The 21,917-nt window shown below is 41.3% G+C and overlaps 1 protein-coding gene across 2 annotated transcripts; it reads right to left on the bottom strand.

Annotated features, from left to right (window-relative positions):
- Positions 1 to 6,875: 6,875 nt before the first annotated feature.
- On the bottom strand, positions 6,876 to 21,545 carry LOC148526740 (chemerin-like receptor 1). 2 transcript variants are annotated; one of them, XM_088469840.1, is made up of 3 exons: positions 21,482 to 21,545; positions 11,579 to 11,647; positions 6,876 to 10,297 (listed from the first exon to the last, which is right to left on the bottom strand). In XM_088469840.1, the coding sequence occupies exon 3, from the start codon at positions 10,264 to 10,266 to the stop codon at positions 9,184 to 9,186; it is 1,083 nt and encodes a 360-aa protein (XP_088325966.1). In that variant the 5' UTR covers positions 10,267 to 10,297; positions 11,579 to 11,647; positions 21,482 to 21,545; the 3' UTR covers positions 6,876 to 9,183. The 2 variants fall into 2 exon arrangements, with proteins under 2 accessions (XP_088325966.1, XP_088325968.1); XM_088469842.1 differs by lacking the exon at positions 11,579 to 11,647 and having other exon boundaries at positions 21,482 to 21,511.
- Positions 21,546 to 21,917: the final 372 nt, after the last annotated feature.

A 21,917-nucleotide genomic window follows, 5' to 3' on the forward strand; every position in this document is an offset into this window, starting at 1 on the left:
ACATTATTATGCTTCACATATCACACATGCAGGGGAGAGATGTGCAGGATCAGGGGTGGTGGTGAGAATGTGGGGCCCCCAGATAAATCAGTGTACCGGGCCCTGAGATTTCTTTTGCCGGTCCTGGATACACCCACCCAGTGGGCTGTCATAGTCACGTTATCCTTAGTTTGACCATTATCGCTAATCCACATAGCTGTGATTGAGTGTACAGTCAGTACAATTGCATTTTGTAGGCAAAGAATAACTTTGTTTTTATATCCCAGTACAGGTGAGGAACTTCTGTTCTAGTAATATAGAATCGACATGGAATTTGGTTGCGTGGACACATGGCCTCAACTAATCAGCTAAAAACAGATGCATTGATGATGAATATTGGGCCAGATCTAATGCTAACATAACCATCATACTTGGTTCCTCTTTCAAATTATTGTTTCACAGACAATTGTGTAAAACTACTGGTATTCGTGGTCCCCTTCTGTGATAAAGAGTCACCCCCAGCAGCCGGAGCAAGGATTTTTCATGGATTGCATTAGCGGAGTCAGGAATACTTCTGATTACTAATGAGGAGGTTGATGACAATGGTGTTGGCAATGGAGATTGCATGTGCTGATTTCTATCCATGCTGCGGTAGGCTGATGTTGGACTACTTGCTTTATAAGATTTTCCAGAGTTGGAGAAATAACATGAATAACCTTGCTGCAAATGATATAACACAGAGTAGGTGCATAGATGAATGCCGTCCCTAACTCTACTTACTTTGGCACTACAGGATATGGGTAAAAAGTATTTCCAAACCAAAGAGGTGGCTTTTTTGGTCTTATGCCCTGGCATGACAATGCACATCTTATCACTGCCGTGAAGTGCTGCCACTGGTAGCTGACTTACTTTAACACAAACAACATAATCCTCTGACATTTTGTTAACTTTTTGTGTAATGCATTCATAATTAACATCCTCATTTATGTCAGATACACAATTATCCCCCCATTCTATTGCACATTTACAACTTCCACAGTAGCATACTCAATATCTGTCTAAAAAATCATCATCATTACATTTACTTATCCTCACAATTACAGAGTGTTCATAAATGGTGGAAGGAGGCTTCTCTAGGATTACAGGGGCAGAATCAGAAATTTCAGACTCACACACAGCCCTCGAGACACCTTTATACTCTCCTTAGGGATCTGTGAACTTAGGGCCTGATTCAGCCCCAGACGCTATTTGCTGCCGCTCGCTCTCAAAAAGGGGCCATCTATGCAAAACATGCACGCGCTCTTTGTGGTGTAAGGACACCTCTATGTCCTAGCCGGTGAGGGCTTATTGTGCTCGCAAGTGTTTAAAAGATGCCCCCTTTCCGCTCGCAACAAACATAATCTCCGGGAAATGTAGGATTAATCGGGAGCCATCGGAGCTGCTCGGAGCACTTAAGATAGACCTAGCCTCCCGCAGCAGTGCGAGCAGTTCAGGGAAAAATCATCCAAGTCACATGTTCAATGATGCTACTTTGCTAATTATGCACACCCATTAAACTCCGTTCTGATGGTTGGGCACGCCTGCGTTCGCAGCACCACTCCCCCACTCACAAGCACTTTTACCACCCACGAATGGCACTATCTGTCACTCAAAGTAGCGCTCACTCATTGTTTTATGAGCGTACGAATTCACATCGCACAGACTGGTTGACGCATGCGTATTTAGAACCGTACACATGCACAGACGGAAAACCATCGCTCAGAGCGAGTGAGCGGATGTTTGTGTCCGGGTCTGAATCGGGCCCTTTATGAACACACAGGGCCTGATTCAGAGGCGCTCGCTATTTGTGAGTGCTCGCTCTGAATCAGGGGGATATTTTTTTTTTTTCAAAAAACCACCCACAGCTTTTGCGAGCGGCCTGGCGATAGTCACAATTATCGCGACCATCGGGCTTGCGATGAGACCCTTGTGTTAGGGCTTCACCTACCGCAAGCCCGAGTGGACTTCCTGCTCTAATAGAGCAGGAAGTAGACTACTGACATCACTTGTGATGTCAGTAGGGCCGTCCACAAATGGTAGGCGTTCCTTAAGGAATGCCTCCGTTGGTCCAGCCACCACCCGTACCCGCCTACAAAACAGGACGAGCTGTCAATCAACCTCGACAGCCACCCCATTTTGCAGCGAGCCCCTGAGCAAGTGAAGTTCTCACTCGCCCCAGAGCTCGCACATTCGCATTGTGCATGCCGCACATGCACAATGGCCAAGCATCGACCCGCTTGCGAGCGCATAGAATTCTCCTGTGCTTCACACTAGCCAGCTCTATAGTATTCTGACTCCTCTGTTCAGTTCTCTAACCAGGACTCTCTCTTCAAACCCAGCATCTCTCTGCCTGCACATGACTGAGGCTCACACCAGCTCAGTCTCTCACATTAATGGTTTTCCACCAATGGTTGATGGTTTTGCCATTGATGGTGGAGATTTTTTTTTCTCACCTCATGTGGGGAATGCAGCCTAGATCCACCCACAATATGACCTGCAAAGCACCAGCCCCTTCTCTGATGGACCACTTATGCAAATTGAGATGTTACCACTGCAAGGGTCTACTTCCCTTTCACAATGGCAAGCAGAAAAAAGGTTTCCAACACCCTTGTCAATACACTTCCAGGTTTCGCCAGAAAGATGGTGCTGCTGACCCCAGTAGACTAAATTCAGCCTACTCAGTGAATTAAAGGAGAGCACACTTAAATCATGCAGCAAGATGGCCACTGGACTGCAGACAGATGAACCCAGCTAGTTTGTTGCTCATAGCGCGCCAACCAGGCCTCTGTGTCACACCATGGAATGTTACGTGATGGCTGGACTTTGGCGTACCGTGGTATTCTTCGACAAAGGTTATGCTACAGCATGTAATACCGTGCTTAACTGCTGGGTGGCGAGTGCTCCACTGTTGTAATTTGTACTGAATACCATACTGTTAAATTGGATGGATACAGTACTGTACAGTACTTGCATGTTCACACAACCAATCTTTTTAATATCACATAAGCTCTTAGCACGGGACGCAAATCAGAACACATACTGTACATAACTGTACAGTAGTGTAGTTGCCGTGTTGTTATGATGGTATAATCGATACTGTAGATTAATGTGATGCACGCACAGCTTTCAATTAATTATTCTCTAATGGTGGGGTACTGTGTATAGTACTAGTATAATATTTTGAAAGGAAGACACATTTTTTTATTATTCAGAACAGCAGTGGGTGGGTGGAGTGCACAAGGATGGGCCCGCTATGTGTGGTTCTTAATATAGCTGGCCTGTGGGCTAGAGGTTAGGTGATCGCTTTGCAACAGTGCTTGTCCTGGGTTTGAGCCCTGGAAAAGAATAATTTTTTTGGCACTGTCCCAGACTTAGACACTATAATGAAATTAGTAGTAGGTTGTTTAAAAGTGAGGTCTCTGTATTACAAACTGACTGTGCATTTTAAAATACACACTTGCGGAATTGTCGGCACGTCGGTGCTGTGGTGACTGTCAGCTCCAGGGGTTGCAATGGGATCTCTGGCGCATGCCCAGTGGAGCTGCTCCATACACCTGTCACACTATGCTGTGGCGTACAGAGGATCATAGTACTACGCATGCCCAGTGGGTCGGGAGTCACAAACAGTGCATCCCAGACTTAAACACTATAGTGATTTCATTACTTCAGAAACTGGTAGTGGGCTCTGTTTGAAAAAGGGGTCTCTGTATTACAAACTGATTGTGCATTTTAAAGTGCAAACTAGCGGCACTGTCGGCATGTCTGGCGCTGTTGTGGTTGCCAGATCTCTGGGTTGCAATGGGATCTCTGGCGCATGCCCAGTGGAGCTGCTCCATACGCCAGTCGCACTATGCCATGGCGTATGGAGGATCATAGTGCTGCGCATGCCCAGTGTGTCAGGAGTCACACACAGTGCATCCAAGACTTACAGTAAACACTATAGTGATTTCATAACTTTAGGAACTACTGTAGTAGGGATCATTGTATTACAAACTGACTGTGCGGTTGAAGTTGCACACTTGCAGCACTGTCGGCGCTGCCCCAGTCTTAGACACTATAGTGATTTCATGACTTCAGAAACTGGTAGTGGGCTCTGTTTGAAAAAGGGGTCTCTGTATTACAAACTGTGCATTTTAAAGCGCAAACTTGCGGCACTGTCAGCACTCAGGGCTTGATTCAGAGGCGCTCGGAAAAAGCGAGCGCTCGCTCTGAATCAGGGCGGCTGCTTTTTTTTCTTTGACCAGCCTCCTGGCCGCTCGCTAAGCTGTGGGTGACCACCCACAGTTTTAGTGGGCGGCCAGGTGGTGGTCATGACCATCGCAACCATTGGGCTTGCGACGAGACCCTTGTGGTAGGGTCTCGTTCCCGCAAGCCCCAGTGAACTTCCTGCTCTATGATGTGTGATGTCAGGGCCGCCCCCAAACGGCCCACGGGAACGCCTCCGTTTGGCCAACCACCCCCCCTCAACATCGACTGCCACCCCATTTGTAGCGAGCCCCAGAGTGAGTGTAGTTCTCGCTCACTCCGGGGCTCGGGCACGCGCAGCATGCGCACTGCCCGGCCTTCAACGCACTAGCGAGCGCAATACGCTCACGAGCGGGTCTGAATCAGGCCCTCAGTTTGTAATACAGAGATCCCTTTTTCAAACAACTCACTACTAGTTCCTAAAGATATGAAATCACTATAGTGTTTAAGTCTGAGATGCACTGTGTGTGATTCCCGACACACTGGGCATGCACCAGAGATCCCATTGCAACCCCTTCACTGGGCATGCACCAGAGATTACATTGCAACCCCTTGGAGCTGACAGCCACCACAGCGCCAACATTGCCGCAAGTTTGCATTTTTAAATGCACAATCAGTTTGTACTACAGAGACCTCACTTTTAAACAGAGCCCACTACTAGTTTCTAAAGTCATGAAATCACTACAGTGTCGAAGTCTGGGACAGCGCCTACAGTGCTGACTGTGCCGCAAGTGTGCATCTTAAAACGCACACTCAGTTTGTAATACAGAGATCCCTCTTTAGAAACAGCCTTCTACTAGTTCCTGAAGTTATGAAATCACTATAGTGTATAAGTCTGGGATGCACTGTGTGTGACTCCAGACACAATGGGCATGCACAGTGCTACAATCAGTTGTAATACAGAGACCTCTCCTTTAAACAGAGCCCACTACTAATTTCTAAAGTCATAAAATCACTACAGTGTCTAAGTCTGGGACAGCGCCGACAATGCCGCAAGTGTACAACTTCAACCGCACAGTTGATCCCACTTTCACTGTGTGTGACTCCCAACCCACTGGACATGTGCAGTGCTAAGATCCTCCATATGCCACGGCATAGCGCGACTAGCATATGGAGTGGCTCCACTGGTCATGCGCCAGAGATTCCATTGTAACTCCCCCGGATGTGACAGCCATCAAAGTGCCGACAGCGCAGAAATTGACGCAAGTGCGCGCTTTAAAACGCACACTCTGTTTGTAATACAGAGACCCTTTTTTAAACAGAGCCTGCTACTAAAGTCATGAAATCACTAGTCTGGGACAGTGCTGACATTGACGCAAGTGTGCAGCTTCGAACACACAGTCAGTGTGTAATACAGAGCTGTGTGTGCCTGTGACATATTTTTATATAAAAACAGGACTCACACACTTAATGATTTAAAACTTTATTAGACATTTCTCTACAGCCCTGATTCCATGAGGAAAACGCTGTTCTACAGTATATTGTACAGAATCACTGCTTCTGTCAGTCTATAATCGGGCAGTGATATAGAATATGCATTGGAAATCAGACGCATGTGCTGTGTAGTTTAGGAAAAGAGACACCTGGTGGACAAAAAGTTGTATTACACGTTATGACTTTTTTTCAGTACTATGCCATGTTCTGTTATGAAACTTTCAGTGTGGCGTGACTCATGGCATAGTGTGTGGCGCGAGATGCATGGCAAGCTACATGGCGTATGGAGCAACAAACTAGCTGGGCACATCTGTATTTTCCCTGCCTAGACGAAGCCAACACAGGAAAACGGGAGGGTAGGGAAGGAAACAAACAGCAAAAAAACAGCCTGAACAAACACTATAAATCCTAACTCCACTGCTAGTAATACTAAAAAGGTATCCTACTGGCTGACCCCTTACATAACAACTAAATATTCATTCCTAACTGCTCTCCATAGTCATATATAGTGATGTAATCAAATATTATTAGGATAAAGAAAAATCTGAGGCAGATGAAATAAAATGACCCAATATTTTTTAAGAAAATTTTTAATTACACACCATAATTATATTTTCATACAAGACAAAGGAGAGGCACAAGCAAGATACATGTTTATATGCTGATAAATAAGTGCTGTCACTTATTTTTCATACAATATGTTTTCAATATACTGTATATAGCTTATTATAACGCATTTTCTCCTTACTGTGCTGCCATTTACAGTGAACATTTATTATCTGACTCTGTGTCGCTTTCTATGTCGATGTCGGATGTAGCTGTCCGATTTTTTTAATACTGCACATGCATCTAAATGGCACCGTGCATGATACCGATTGTGTTAGTACAGATTTGTAGTTGTGATTTCAGATGCAGGCATGGATAAGTACATTGAAAATGTAATGGGCTCTCCTGGGCAGTGACAGGGAGGTGGCTATTTAGACGCATCGAGATGGTTCATCTTATCGGTGGGTTACGGGAGTGTTGTGGGAGTTTGGCTGAAGTGTTTACGCTTAGGGGCATATTTACTAAAGGTCGATTTTGATTGATTAAAAATCGATCAACATCGATGTTGTGTTCTTGGGGCTAAATCACACATTTACTAACATTAGTGATAGTTTACTATTAGTAAATGTGTGATTTAGCCCCAGAAACACAACATCGATGTTGATCGATTTTCATCCACTTTAAATGAATTAAAATCAATTAAAATCAACATTTTGTAAAGATGCCCCTTAGACTCTGATCTAGAGTCGTACGCTATGCCGATATTCACACAAACAGGCGATGTTTTCTCTTCTGCGCATGCGTCGGAATCGCACAGCGCATGCCTCCCCATAGTTACCGCGTGAGCAGATTTGGAAGCAGATTCTTTGGATTTCAGTCGGCATTCCTTGGAGGACACAGGGGGTTGGCTAAGCAGACGCTGATAGGTCACAGTTGTGTCGATGCATATACCACACCTGTCATAGGGCAGGTAGAAGTTTCGATACTGAGACTGATGATGGGTCTAAAGTCTCACCGAGCAGTATTACAGCATGTGCAGATACTGACAGTGGGTGGTTCAGTCCATGTGCATTCAGACACACGGCTGTACCCCAGGTAATGACATCATAGCGGCATTTGTATTAAGTCATAGGCGTCTGACTGGCAAAAGGCACAGACATGGATGCTGCTACTGTATGTATGATTTAAACTCAACCCCCTAGTCTGTAGGCTGGGACACTTCATCACCAGTATAAGCAATAGAAAATACTGAAGTCTACAGAAACTACTGACAAACAGACTAGACCATGAGAAATTGCACAACCAAGCACTGAATACTGTATAATTGTGTGAATCCTTGTACAATATTTGGCTAATAAAAATGAATTACAATGTACATTAATAATAGTTTTGTAAAATGCTATTTTAATGCTTTAACTATCTCAATGAAAGAGCTTTTCCCATGGCAGATTTCATGTCTATTAGGGATGCAACACAGGGTCATGGTACCGTACCTCCTCTCTTAGCACAATGCTCCGGGATTACTGCATGCAGGTATCTGAGATTATTGGTGTGTGAACAAGGGAGAGATCAGAGAGTAATTAATGATTTGAGAGCCTGCTGAATACTTTAGCTGCTATATACACAATGAGTTTAGTGTTATCATTCTAAGGTAGGGCTGCAATGAGAGATTTGGGAATGGTGCTGCTGTCCAGGGCACAAATCTGAAGGGCAGCATGATCTCTGCATTGATGGCACTCTTTTCCATCTTGCGTGGTACATGGATAGGAAGCTCACTACATAAAATGGTGCAGTGCACCAATCTTGTTGCTCTCAGTACCTGTCTTGTAACATTATGGTGTCACGTGTGCCAGGATGAGGGGCAGTAGGTGGTATTTGCCTGCCCTGAGTTCCTCTTTCAGATTAGTCTAAAACTTCCCTTAAGTACTGTCCTTTTTTGCAAATATTTTATACTTAGCTTATATACAGGGGTGAATGTACTAAAGGGAAAATGCAGCCAAAAATCCAAACTCTGGAATGCGATACTTTCCAGAGCTTGGACCCGGTGAGCAATGGCCTGTATAGATGGTGTTGTCTTTGGCTTCTATCTTATTGTACACCAAGAGGGATCCTTTCCAGCGCATTCCCCATGGCGCACGTGTCATACAACTCATGCGCAGAAGGACTCCCAGGTTATAATCCCGGAAGTCTGATCAACACAAAGGACAGCTCTTTTCAGAAAAGCTGTCCTTTGCGATTTTAATCGCAATTCTAGGAACATACCAGCATTATTAACATTGGTATGTACCCAATAAGTGCCGGGATGTACTGATTCCAAAATTCAATTCAAGTTTAGTTCATCCGGCTCACATACTTTTATATATTTTTTTTATTTACAATATTTTCATATTAATTAGAACATTTGTATCCAAACATCAATTATATTTCTTAAAAATATCTATTTGCCCCATGAAAGGGGAAGAAGGGATATGGTTCTCACCACACATCTCAGTCCCATCTCCTCCTGTCATCTTATCACTGGTTACCACTCTTGAAACATTGAGTGTTGAAGGGAAAGCAGTGAGACAACAATCACCTGTGTGCTCAGTGTCTGGTATCATAGGTACTAGAGGTTCAGCACGGGGAGAAACCGGCCTCTCTGTTGTGACCCCTCTGCTCTCCCTGCCAGCCAATGTTTCAAATCCAGTTTGTTAAACCTTAAAAAATTGCTGCTTTAAATATTGCAATGAAATGGCCGAAACATCTCCACTTATATTTGTCCCTTTGTGTTAAACTGTGATAAAGCTACAATAATTGTGAAACATTTCAGACACAGAAAATATTCTTGGATAAAAGTTGAAGTTATAACTGGATGAAGCGATCTTGTAAAATATTTACTAAAATTGACTAAAGAAAACTCTGTACTGTGGGTAATTATCTACAGTATCCTCTGGTTTAATTTCAGACCAACTGAGAGTCAGAGGTAGACTTAGTCTTAGACTGGAAATCTGCCGGTAGAGAATCCTCAGTGAAAGCTCTCTCAAATATAGACTGGAAAGAGATCCAGAATCTTTCCTTGAAATCACGTCCAATGAAGACATAGAGGAAAGGATTAACGCAGCTGTTTATAAATGCCAGGCTGGAGGCAAGAGGAATTCCAACACGTAGCACGTAATTGAGATCTGTATTATGGTGTGTAGACAATTCAAGGAAGGAGAAGACATGATAAGGAAACCAGCAGACAAAGAAGGAAATGATGACAGCTACAATAATTTTGAATGGCTTGGTAGAGGTGGTGATGTGATTTCTTTGGATACGAAACATAATCACTGTGTAACACGAGACAATGATGATGAAAGGAATAGCAAAGCCTATGATGAATCTCGCTACCACGGTGTCCCTATGTATGGAAACAAAAAGGTCAGAATCATCTGCAAAGTTGTTGAAGCAGACCGATTTCCCAGTGGTTTTATCAGTGTCCCTAAATATAAAGTAAGGTAAACTGAATATAAGAGCCAGGATCCAGACAAACAGGACAACAATGGAAGCCAGCCTTGGAGTTCGATGGTTCTGACACCAAACAGGAAAAATTACAGAAATACAGCGATCTATACTGATAACGCTGAGCAAGAAGACACTGGCATACAGATTGAGAAAGGCAATTGTACTGTTTAACTTGCAAATAAAGGTTCCAAAGGGCCAATGAAAATCAAGGACAATGTATGTAACGCTCAAGGGGAGAAAAAATGTGAAGATAAAATCAGCTATCGCCAGGTTTAGGAACCACACGACATTGACTGTCTTTTTCATCCGGAAGACACTGAACCAGATGACCATCCCATTTCCTGTTGTCCCCAGTAGAAAAGCCACAGAGTAGATTACCATAGAGAACACAGCAAGGATGGGTCCCACATTATTGTCTGATACATCTCCGTAGTCTTCATATGTGTAACTTTCAGTAGAGTTGTTATAGACATCTTCAGAGATGTTCCACACACTTTTGGTGATATCTGATGTCAAATACGCAGTTGTAGCATTGTCCATTCTTTCGAGTGTGAAGAAGGAGGAAGCAATTCTACAGAGATAATTCAACGAAAGTGTGAGATTAAAATTTATATCAATATAAAGTTTAAAAACAATGTCATTTCCCTAGACAACAGTGCTACATGATAGTTTTACTAACGTTTACCGACACTTCAGATCTGGGCATTGTCCTCGTGGAACTAAATGCTTTTCTACTTTCACCTAGATTCATCATAGAGATATCTAGATGTTTATGAACATTGTATTACAGGTAGTTGTTTAAAAAGTATCTGTAACCAATATTAGCCAATTAGATGTTGTATGTAGGCTTCTTCTCATCACAATCACATTAAAAATGCACTTTGTGATAAATAGGCCTCTAAGTCACTTCGGATTTATACCAGAGGGACTCTATGGTCTGCCCAGCGTATTTTGTTGACCTATCCGTGGACGTACTGTACCCATACTTGCCTACCTTTATATTTATGTTCCCAGGAGATGCCTGGGTAAAACAAACAGGAGGGTGGCGACGGGGGGAGCGGGCCTGATGATTCACGTCATTAAGCCACCACCCCTTCACTGCAAATTGCCGTGACTGGGTCAAATTTAAATAGGAGGCAAGGCCAAATGACGTGAATCATGTAGAATTACGTCATTAAGCCCCGCCCCTGCACAGAGACCCGTGATGGCCGTGGAAATTCTCCCCATTATGCCCACTTCACTAGGAAGTGGGCAGAATGCAGAAGAAGTGCCTACCCTTCCAGGGGTTGCGGGGGGTTACCCGAAAAATCAGGAGCCTCCCGCGAATTCCGGGAGGGTAGGCATGTATGACTGTACCTCCACACTTGAAGTGTGTCTAGGGAGAAAGCTCAGGGAACACACTGTAAAACATCATATCAAAGTACAACTTCCGACCACTTTATTTCCACTTTCCTCCAAAACTACTGCTCTGTGTATTCTGACTTCAGGCTTAAACTAATGAGATCTAGAGTACATTAAGGGGAGAATGTAATAGAATGCATTAAATATTATAAAGTTTTAAATATTTTTGTAAACTGCCTGCTATGCTCTAGGTCAGGCCTGGCCAAACTTTGGCTCTCCAGTTGTTGTGAAACTACAAGCCCCAGCATGCCCTGCCACGGTTTTGCTATTAGGGAATGCTAAAACTGTGTGCATTCTGGGATGTGTAGTTTCACAACAGCTGGAGAGCCACAGGTTGGCGAGGCCTGCTCTAGGTGATGGGAAATGGGAAATAATACACTGTATACTAAATGGGATTATATTGTCACGAATGTTTGGATTAATACATACACTGTAAAGTGGTTGTACTCACAGTCTGTAATTGTTTGTAGGGACAACGTCCTATGAAGAACCTGGCAATGTTGTACTCTGATCCTTGTAGCTGCATATGTGGTAAAGCAGAGAGGGATCATCTTATTGAATAAGGCTTTTGGAGAGATTTTTTTTTTTTTTTTTAAATAATGGTTACTTGTAAATACTTTGAACATAGTTTTTTGGGAGATCTAATAAAATTAAACTGGTTTTAGCTTTTATATAATTGTGTACAGTGTCAGTCTGGCACAACCGCACTGGACACCATTCACATGGCCCAACTGGTGGTTTGATCTCACTCACTGCACTAAAAGGGGTTGTGCAAATCTTCCCACTGCTTGCGCTACCACAACATTCCACCAGCCACATCCACTCACCGACCCAGGCTTACTCACCCATCCACCCACCCACCTACTTTACCATCTCAGAGCACCGCATGCATGAGAAGCTTCCTGTGCTGCTTCAAGTAGACTTGACCATCAAAGCAGTTAAACAGAGGGAATGGGGGGGAAACAGCATGTTGCCGCTCTGTAATAAACTTTACTTTGCCAGTGTGTCATAGACACAGAGATCGAGGGTCAGAGATAAGAGGAGAGCCAGACTGCCCATTTGGCAAATGTAAGAAGTGCCGATGGCCAGATGGGCCGGTCCGACATCAAACCCTGGCCAGGCAGCTCCGCTACCTGGTGTTCTGCTCAGCCGAGGATACTGAAAGATGGGGGGCATGCCACGAGGAAGCACACACCCGTGAGGTGAGGCCATGCCCCTTTTGTGGGCGCACGCCTTTGGTGTGTGCACAAAGGGATTGCCAGGTCTGCTCAGCAGCCCCAGTCCGTCCCTGGATGAGAGGGACAGAGGTGAGAGACATAGGGATAAAACCTTGCAATGTCAGGCATGATAGCGAATTAGATAGATAGATAGATAGATAGATAGATAGATAGATAGATAGATAGATAGATAGATAGATACATAGATAGATAGATAGATAGATAGATAGATAGATAGATAGATAGATAGATAGATAGATAGATAGATAAATAGATATGAGATAGATAGATATGAGATAGATAGATAGATAGATAGATAGATAGATAGATAGATAGATAGATAGATAGATAGATATGAGATAGATAGATAGATATATACTGTAGATATGAGTTAGATAGATAGATATGAGATAGATAGATAGATATGAGTTCGATAGATAGATCGAAATGAGATAGATAGATAGATAGATAGATAGATAGATAGATTGATAGATATGAGATAGATAGATAGATAGATAGATATGAGTTAGTTAGATAGATAGATAGATAGATAGATAGATAGATATGAGTTAGATAGATAGATAGATAGATAGATAGATAGATAGATAGATAGATAGATAGATAGATAGATAGATAGATAGAGTAGGGAGGGAGAAAGACCAATAGTAAGATAGATAAAAGTACTAATTTAGAGTACACAAATATGTCTTTATGAATGAAAATGTTTAAACTGCCAATTTCATGTTTGTATAATAAATGGCGTACACCTTACATTTGCTCCTTATAAGTGGGCCACTAGGTGGTGATGTTGTTATAAAACATTTCCTTGCCAAGTAGAAAAGCGTGCACATGCCGAAGGCAGATTTAGAGCTAGAGGAAAGGGGGATGTGGAAGGAAAAGAAGGTTTTTGTGGTTTATGTGTCAATTTGCAGTTTGGGAACTTGCGAAAATGTTGTTTGGAGGTTTCTTCATGACTGTTTTGTTACAGACTGTTGTATTAATTTAGCATTGCAATTCTGTGTCATTCTTAGCTTTGTACAGTGTGAGATTATAGAGTACATACTGTATGTTTCCTAATTGTGATATATGTTACTAGATATAGTCCTAGGTAATAATATGCTATAACTGTGCTGTAACACTAATAGAACCAGATACGGCTTTCATTAATTTCATTTAGCCAATGTTTGGTTGCTACACTGTATATCACAGTTATGCTATATGCACCCTATTATTGAATACAATATATATTTAGATATAAGGATAGGCTGGTGGGGTCTTATAATCACTTTTCTTACTGACAATAGTTCTCAAGGAACACACCACATACATAGAAATGTATAAGGTAAATCTACCATTGTAGTAAGAAGTGTTATAGAAAGAATACATATACAACATACGATATAAACACAGCCTCCATGTTCCTTTATGGTCGCTTCTTTAATATGGTCTCAACAGAGGAGTTTCTAGAGAGGAGGGAGCCCGTGTACAGTCTCCGTCATGGGCCCCTTCCTCTCTGTCCGGCGGCCAGCTGCACACTGAGCGGTGCGCGGCCAGCGCTGCACTTATAGAATCTGGGCACTAGAGTGTGCCCCGTGTCTATAGCGCATGCGCAGGTCACCAGGAAAATGGCCACGGCGGTCATTTTCCCTGTACTGCGCATGCGCAAACGACAGGAAAATGGCCGCGGTGGCCATTTTCCAGGCGTGTTTTGCAGGCGCAGATACCAGAGCCAACGTGGGACTCCGGAGAGGTAAGTTTTATGGGTGCAGGGTATGCGGTGAGGGCCCCCCCCCTGAGCCCAGGGGCCCGTGTGTACCGCACACCCTGCACCCATTATAAATACGCCCATGGGTCTCAACAAGTAGTAAATAAATAAATCTAGTAGTACAACTAAGGGGCTCATTTATCAATAAGTTTTATCATACGCTGCAAATTTTTAAAACTCATTTGCATATGATAACGGTGCTCCAGCCAATCAGCTCCTAACTGTCATCTGTTTGAAAAATGATTGACTTGAACACCAGTTATCATAAGCAATGAGTTTTAAAACTTGTTGCGTATGATAAAGCTGGTTGAAAAATGGGCCACTTAGTATGTGAGTTCTAATGGGCAGGGACCTCCTCCCACTTTTTCTCCCAATAGCACTAGTCATGTCATCTGTGGTCTGATCCCCTCCCTCCCCTCCCATTACTCCTTCCAGCTTTAGTGACCTCCCCTTTGTCCTTTTGTTTATCCAACCCCATCTGAGCTGGTATGGTTATATTTGTACATATTCTGTGTACTTGCTCTATTGTTAGCTATATTGTATTTATTTTCTGTTACTCTGTTATATAGCGGCATTGTTGGTTTTTCCCCCTCTGTACGGTGCTGGGGACATTTTGTAGCCCCTTATAAATAAAAGTTAATAATCAATGATAGTGATGGCCCACAGGGCAAGGTCGGGAGTAGGTACATTTGCACAAAATGAAATGATTTCTGTGACGCTTGTACTATATTAGACTGTCAGATGGACATATACGGCAGAATTTCTTACTTCCCAGTTCTTGTTTGGTATCTGCTCTGTTCATAAAGTTGCATTGTTGTTATATGCTGTTATTCTCTAAGGAAGACCAGTGTGTTTGCTCCAATATGAGTGTGGTGTGCTATAAACCGGTATCTCCTCATACATCCAGCCTCAATACGCCACGCCGCGCCGTGCGACTTGCCTGGTATGAGTGAGCTGCTAGGTCCTGTGCAACTCTGCTAGCGGCAACCAGCAGACTGTGCTGATTAACTTAACATGTGACATTTGTATATCTGTGTGCACCTAAGTCTGTATATGAAGCACAATGGAACTTGGAATGAAAAAAAGCTGCGGATGCTACATTGTAGCACTTTGTATACAGATTCAGGGACTCAGTCGCACCCAGATATACAAGTGTCACATTTCAAATGAATCGGTACTGTGTGCTGCTGCGTCCAGGGACCTGGTGCGCTGAGAGGGGCGATTTGATGCTAGTGCAGCATAGAAGTGTAAGGACACATCTGTACAAACATCCTCGCACAGATGTAACACCCTGCACGTCAGCAGATTTTACAACTGACAAAGAACCTTCATAAAACAAAATTCAATGGGCCTGATTCAGTCTTGGGAATAGAGTGAGATAGAGCAAGTAACTGTGTACCTGGACAAACCATGTTGCAATGCAAGGGGTGCAAATACATACTTTTTTTCTTTGCATGCAGGGTAAATACTGTCTGCTTTTGCATGTAGCCCACAAATGCTGAACAGCTTTATTTTTACACTGCAATTTAAATAACAGTTTACAAGCACCCTCCCAAATCTAATTATCTCTGCACATTTTTCATCTGCCCCGCCCTGCACTGCAGCCCAGTTACTTGCTCTTTATTATGACCGGTACACACTAGATGATGTCTAAGATGTACTGACATCATGCTAGACAGGACCCGGCAGGGTGCGTACACACAATTGCCTATGCTGGCAGCGCTGGCGGGGGACATGTTGCATTCAGCAGCATGGCCCTCGCTAACGATGTTACCCGTCGACGGGCGATGTCGCTGATGACGCGTGGGAGCACGCATCTTCAGTAACATTGAGGATACACACTAGACAATTATTATTATTATTATTATTATCCTTTATTTATATGGCGCCACAAAGGTTCCGCAGCGCCTTACACAGTACATAAATGAGCACACAAGAAAAACAGTTAATAGTAATACAAAACAATGCAGGACAAGGACAAGGTTATAAACTCAGCTGCAAAACACAAGCAGCAGGACATGAGCAACCAGGTGGTAGGTGCCATTGTAGGGAGTTAGGAGTAAATTATACTATAAGTAGGGGGAGGAGAAGCACGTGAGGATGAGGGCCCTGCTCGTGAGAGCTTACATTCTAAAGGGGAAGGGCAGACAGACAGGGGCGACACAGAGGGGTAGATAGTGAAGAAGGAGCATGGAGCAGTGGGTTAGGATATGTGCTGCGGAATGTGTGTGTATAAGACGACCTGATGTTATGTAAAAATTAAGTCCTTCATACATCTATCTCTATGATAGAAAATAGATTGTTTGTGTTATTTACATGAGAGATGTACAAAGTAAAGTAGAAGCACTTTAATTTGTGTGTTACATTTTAGCATCTATATACAGCCTGACAAGAAATGCAGCTATTATGGGACTGTCCCGCCATCCTAATACAGTAGTGACTACTTTAGTTCCAGCTGCTGGGTGCTATGCCATGCTCCTGTGAGTGAGTGCATCTCACATGCTAGACCCACTCACAAATGGGTGCAGCCATACATGATGTGGTCCCACAGGATGTTGCAGTACCCGGGCCCAGAATTTCTCTTGGCAGCCCTGGAGGTGACAGACAGAACGAGGAGGGAATGGGGCTTAGTAGTGTGTCTGATATGTCATCCGATCTGGCCAGATCGGGCAATATGTCGTCTAGTGCAGTGGTTCTCACACTCGGTCCTCAGGACCCCACACAGGTCATGTTTTCCAGGTCACCCAGCAGGTGTACAGGTGTATTTATTACTCGCTGACACATTTTAAAAGATCCACAGATGGAGCTAATTATTTCACCTGTGATTCTGTGAGGAGACCTAGAAAACATGCACCGTTTGGGGTCCTGAGGACCGAGTTTGAGTACCTGTGGTCTATTGTGCTACGGCATTACTCTATTCCCAAATCTGAACCAGGCCCAACGTGTGTAATCTGTACAAAGCATACAGATTAATATTGACAGGAAGCCTTCGTGGAATAGAGGAAGTTTTACACCATTCTTCCCTAAATGAGGTGTAGAATACCCTGACTGATCCAGTCCATAGGTTAATCACGTTAGTAAATTATTCTCCTTGGTAAATCTGTATAGTATAATGTCTGTATTACGTATGGATATGTATTCCACATATTATAATATTAGCCTTTATTGAGCTCCAACGGGTTCATTGGTTTCTCTCTCTTGACTTCATATTATTATTATTATTATTATTATTATTATTATTATTATTATTAACATTAATTCAGACTATATTATTCCCTTCAGATTCACTTTTCATGTTATAACTGTTAATAGTATATACTGTAGATCTGCTTTATTCACAAGCTCTGATCAGCCTTCATTGAAGTCAGTGTACATGGATCTCTCACTACAAACTATGTTTATTTTTTTTGCTGTTGCTGTCAGAGCATTTAAGAGTGATACATTGTTGCATTGTTACTACATACTTATTCATTATAGACTGTGTTATTCAAGGACTCATATTTACAGACCCAGATCAGCCTTCATTCTAATTAGTGTACCAGTATCTCTCACTGCAAACTGTGTTTATTATTGTTTTGTAATTAATGTCAAAACATTAAAAAGAGATACATTATTACACTATTGCCACACGCTATTAATTGTAGGCAATATTACTCCAAGGCTCATTAACATGCAAAAATCCCTGTAATTAGGGTAAATTTCACCAAACAATTTAATATTCCCTCTATTGAATATGCAGAGGTTTCTAGTTATAGCCTGTATATTTTTTCTCTTATAACTATTATCAAAGGCGTTCAGAGGTGAAACATTGAAACAGTATTGCAACCTTCTAATAATTTCAGACCTGTATGACTCAAGGGTTCAATTACATATCAATGTCCCTGTAACTAGGACACTCCCCATGTAGGTATTATAGAAATTTCTCGTTGGAGTTACAACATTGCAGGTTATATTAAATTAGAGACATGCGGCACGGGTACGCCGAAGCGTGTTTCGCTGATCATATGCTTTCTCAAGGTGAACCGATTGCCTCTACAGCCCGGGATTATATTCATGTGGGAGGACCAATGAATTCCCGTTTCTCAGTCACGTTTCACTTTCATCGGGAAAGTCATGTCACGTGTTATATCCAATTGCGTTCTTTATCTTATTTCTCACTGAATGCTCCGTGTCCCTTTCAGTGAGTTATATAGGTGTGTTCGCATCTGCCAATCAGATAGCGATCTGTCATAATGTTGTTGTTATTATCTGATAAGTGTAAGTCCACGCAATAATCCAGCATTCTATAGCATTGTGTAAGGATACTGGATTTTATGCATCCGCTTACTGATGATTAGCTATTCATATTAGGGTGTGTATAAATTACTATTTATGTTGGGAATGGGGATTGATCTTTAAAGCAATTATAGATCAATATTATATGTTACAATAAGTCTTAATAAAAAGATATTAGTATTTCTCAGTGAGTTCTCCATGTTCCATTTATTACATCATGTGGATATGTTCACGTCTGCTAATCAGATCGTGATCTGATTTAATATTATTGTGCTTATGCAGTAAGTATGAATTATTGCAGTGGTAAGTAGGGGTTTTGGTAGTAATATACTGTTCCATATCATTCCATCATCTCTTTATTAATTAGTACTAAACAGATTTCATCCACCTATTATATAAGTACATCCTTTTCATTTCTTTATTGATTAAATATATTTTAAAATATTATTATTCATGCAATACTCCATTTTATGTGATAATAATATGAAACATGTTTGTAGTCCTAGTGTTAAAAATTAAATGAAAAGAAAAGCTGCATTATCAATGCAATATTGTACGGTGTCATTATTTAGTGTGAATTAAAAAAGTGAAGTGATAAAAATTAATGATTTGCATGTGTGATATACTGATTTATTATAAGTGACTCTCAGGGAACATTTAAATAATGATCCCTATTAATAAAAAATTGTTTTGTGTTTTATGTGTATATAGGTACGTGAGTCATTTATGTATAAATATATGAGTCATAGGCAAAATCAGTATAGTAATGTGATCAAAAAGTGAATGGTGATTAAAACATCTTAACATAGTGAAGTGACAAAATCAGTAACCGTGAATTAAGATTCTCACCAAAGGTAAGTATTATTTAGATATCATTTTAATAATGTTGTTAGTAATTTTACTAAAGTCATAACTCTATAATTAGTTATAGAGTTATGACTTTAGTAATAATACTAACAAAATCCAAAACTGAACCAAAACCAAATTGAAACCAAAACACTTGATGGTGTTTTTTTTTTGCAAAAACCAAAACACAATGATGAATTCGAACCAAAACATGGGAGTCTGCACACATCTCTAATTTTAATAGATATAAGTGTAAATATTCTGTATAAATATTAAAATGTAGTTACATCTACGTTAGAATATTTACTGTATAAAATATGGACTATAACTAAAGAAAGGTGAAATTCCCTAGGTCTTCTAAAGGTGCGCACACATGGTAAGATAGCTATGAACGATATGAACGATAACTATATCTTTCAACGATAAATTGTTCACATCGTTCATTTTTATGCAGTGAATGACCAGCGAACGACCACCGATGCCCGTTCCTGCATGGACGATAACGATATGTATAGTCGTCCATACATGCAGGCCAACTTGGACAATTTCATCACGATTTGCCTGTTCACAGATGTGGCAGGATATCTATCATAGATATCTATCAGTGTGTACATGCAATATCGTTTGTCCTGCACTACAGAAAGTTGAAGGGAAATCGCTCAGCGATATCGTTGGTTTTACAGATACGCACCAAGATCTCAGACATCAGTATTTAAATGCTAGCATAGAATCAGGGCTCAACATCCCATATACTAATGTCATCACAATTTACAATATAAATTCTGATAATAAACTATTTTATTATCACTTGATTAAAAAGAATCCTGTGCACCATCTGAAGATCATGTTGGTTATATGATTATGCCTATAAAAATGAAAAAAGATTTGTGGAGTATAATATAATCCGATAATAGCACAGTTGCCATAGGCTTCTATACTGTACTTCCAGCAATTGATTCGAAAAATCTGTGCTTTTCTATTTACGCAGATGACATTTGAAATATCTCTTGCATAAAGCCTTTAATACCATTGTAATTATTTATAAAGTTTGAAAAGAAAGTTAAAAAAGCTGATTTTGCATGTTTTTTCGTGAAAAAATTGTTTGATAAATTAGCTCCTAAATCCCAAGTCATATGATAACTATCATTAACATTTTCTTATATAGTGCCAGACAATTCCTTTACACTTTACAATTAGGAATAAAACAGTCATAGAACAGATATAAAACAAGACAGGGTAATAACAGACATACAAATAGGTACGAGGGTCCTGCTCGCAAGTTTACAATCTATAGGACACTCAGTACTACTGTCCCTCTCATAATTACTAACACTGCTGATGCCTCACTCCGCATTTAATATCTATATTTACAGATTGCTTAAAGCCTACTGGAATTATTGTTGTTTGGGGACATTTTTTTAATAATGGACAAAGCCCTATAATTTATACAGCAATTTGTCTATTTGGGGTTTTAGTGCGGTGTCTTATTCTTACATTAGAATTGATAATGCATTGGTATTAGTTTATCTATTAAGACTAGCTAGTCAATCTTTGTTGCTAGGTTATTATTTGTAATTTAGATTTTAATTATACGTATTGCTCACCCATCATGATTTTACTATAGTTTTTGTGTTTATTATTTATCTATTACTAGTTTACCACTCGTTGGAAAGTCAGGCAACTAGTGTTTTCAATTACTTTTGTTTTTCTTTGCAACAGCAATTTATTATTATTATTATTATCCTTTATTTATATGGTCCCACAAGTGTTCCGCAGCACCTTACATGGTACATAGAACTAATAAGTGAACAAGAAACAAGTAACTTACAGTGCAGGACAAGGACACGATTTATATACATTACTATAGCGATTACAGAACTCACAATAAGCAGCTGGGAGTTGGCAGTCACGTGTTAGGAGTAAAGAGTAGAAGAAAATGTAAAGAGAAGCACATGAGGGAAGAGGTCCCTGCTCGTGAGAGCTTACATTCTAAAGGATATAAATATAAACTGCAGCATGCATTCTGCTAACTGTGTCTCCATATCTGACTAATAGCACACAGTAAGGCATTATTTGTTTTCTTTAATGCACTTTGCGTTTATAGTAAATTAGTAATAAGAACAATTTAAAATATTTTGTATTGAATTTGTAGAGAACAAACTATATTAAAACATGACATTGGCAAATACATCTGTGACTATAGTATATGAATGTATGTATGTAGTAAGAATAAAATTTAGTTGTTACTTACGTGTTTATGTTGATGACTGTTGTGTCCTCTTTGTTTACTAGGAATGTTTTCCCGTTGTTCTTCTACATAAAGATAATATACGGTAGACAGTAGTGACATCACATACTAGATTTAGGGAAGTGTCACAGTTATTAGGACATCCTTCTTCAGCAAGATTCTTTCTCAATTTCAGTGACTATTAGAAAGATGTGTGACCTACAGAGGCAAACAGGAAACACAGGAGGAGATGTATCTAGGAGTGCCAAAACAGGGTTATCAGGCACCCTGTGCTGGCCCTGCCCTTGGAGTGCATGGCGCCAAGACGTCAAGCAGAGGTGGCAGGGCTGGGGCCGCCATCTCCGGGAAGTGTAGCACTTCCCGAGGCGTCCACAGGACGCTCCCAGTGGCTGTACTTACAGGTGGCAGGATGAACGGAATGCTCCAGGTCAGCACTGCC

This window comes from Taudactylus pleione, unplaced genomic scaffold (genome assembly GCF_031769625.1).
Source record: "Taudactylus pleione unplaced genomic scaffold, aTauple2 ptg000094l, whole genome shotgun sequence".
Classification (NCBI taxonomy): Eukaryota; Metazoa; Chordata; class Amphibia; order Anura; family Myobatrachidae; genus Taudactylus; species Taudactylus pleione.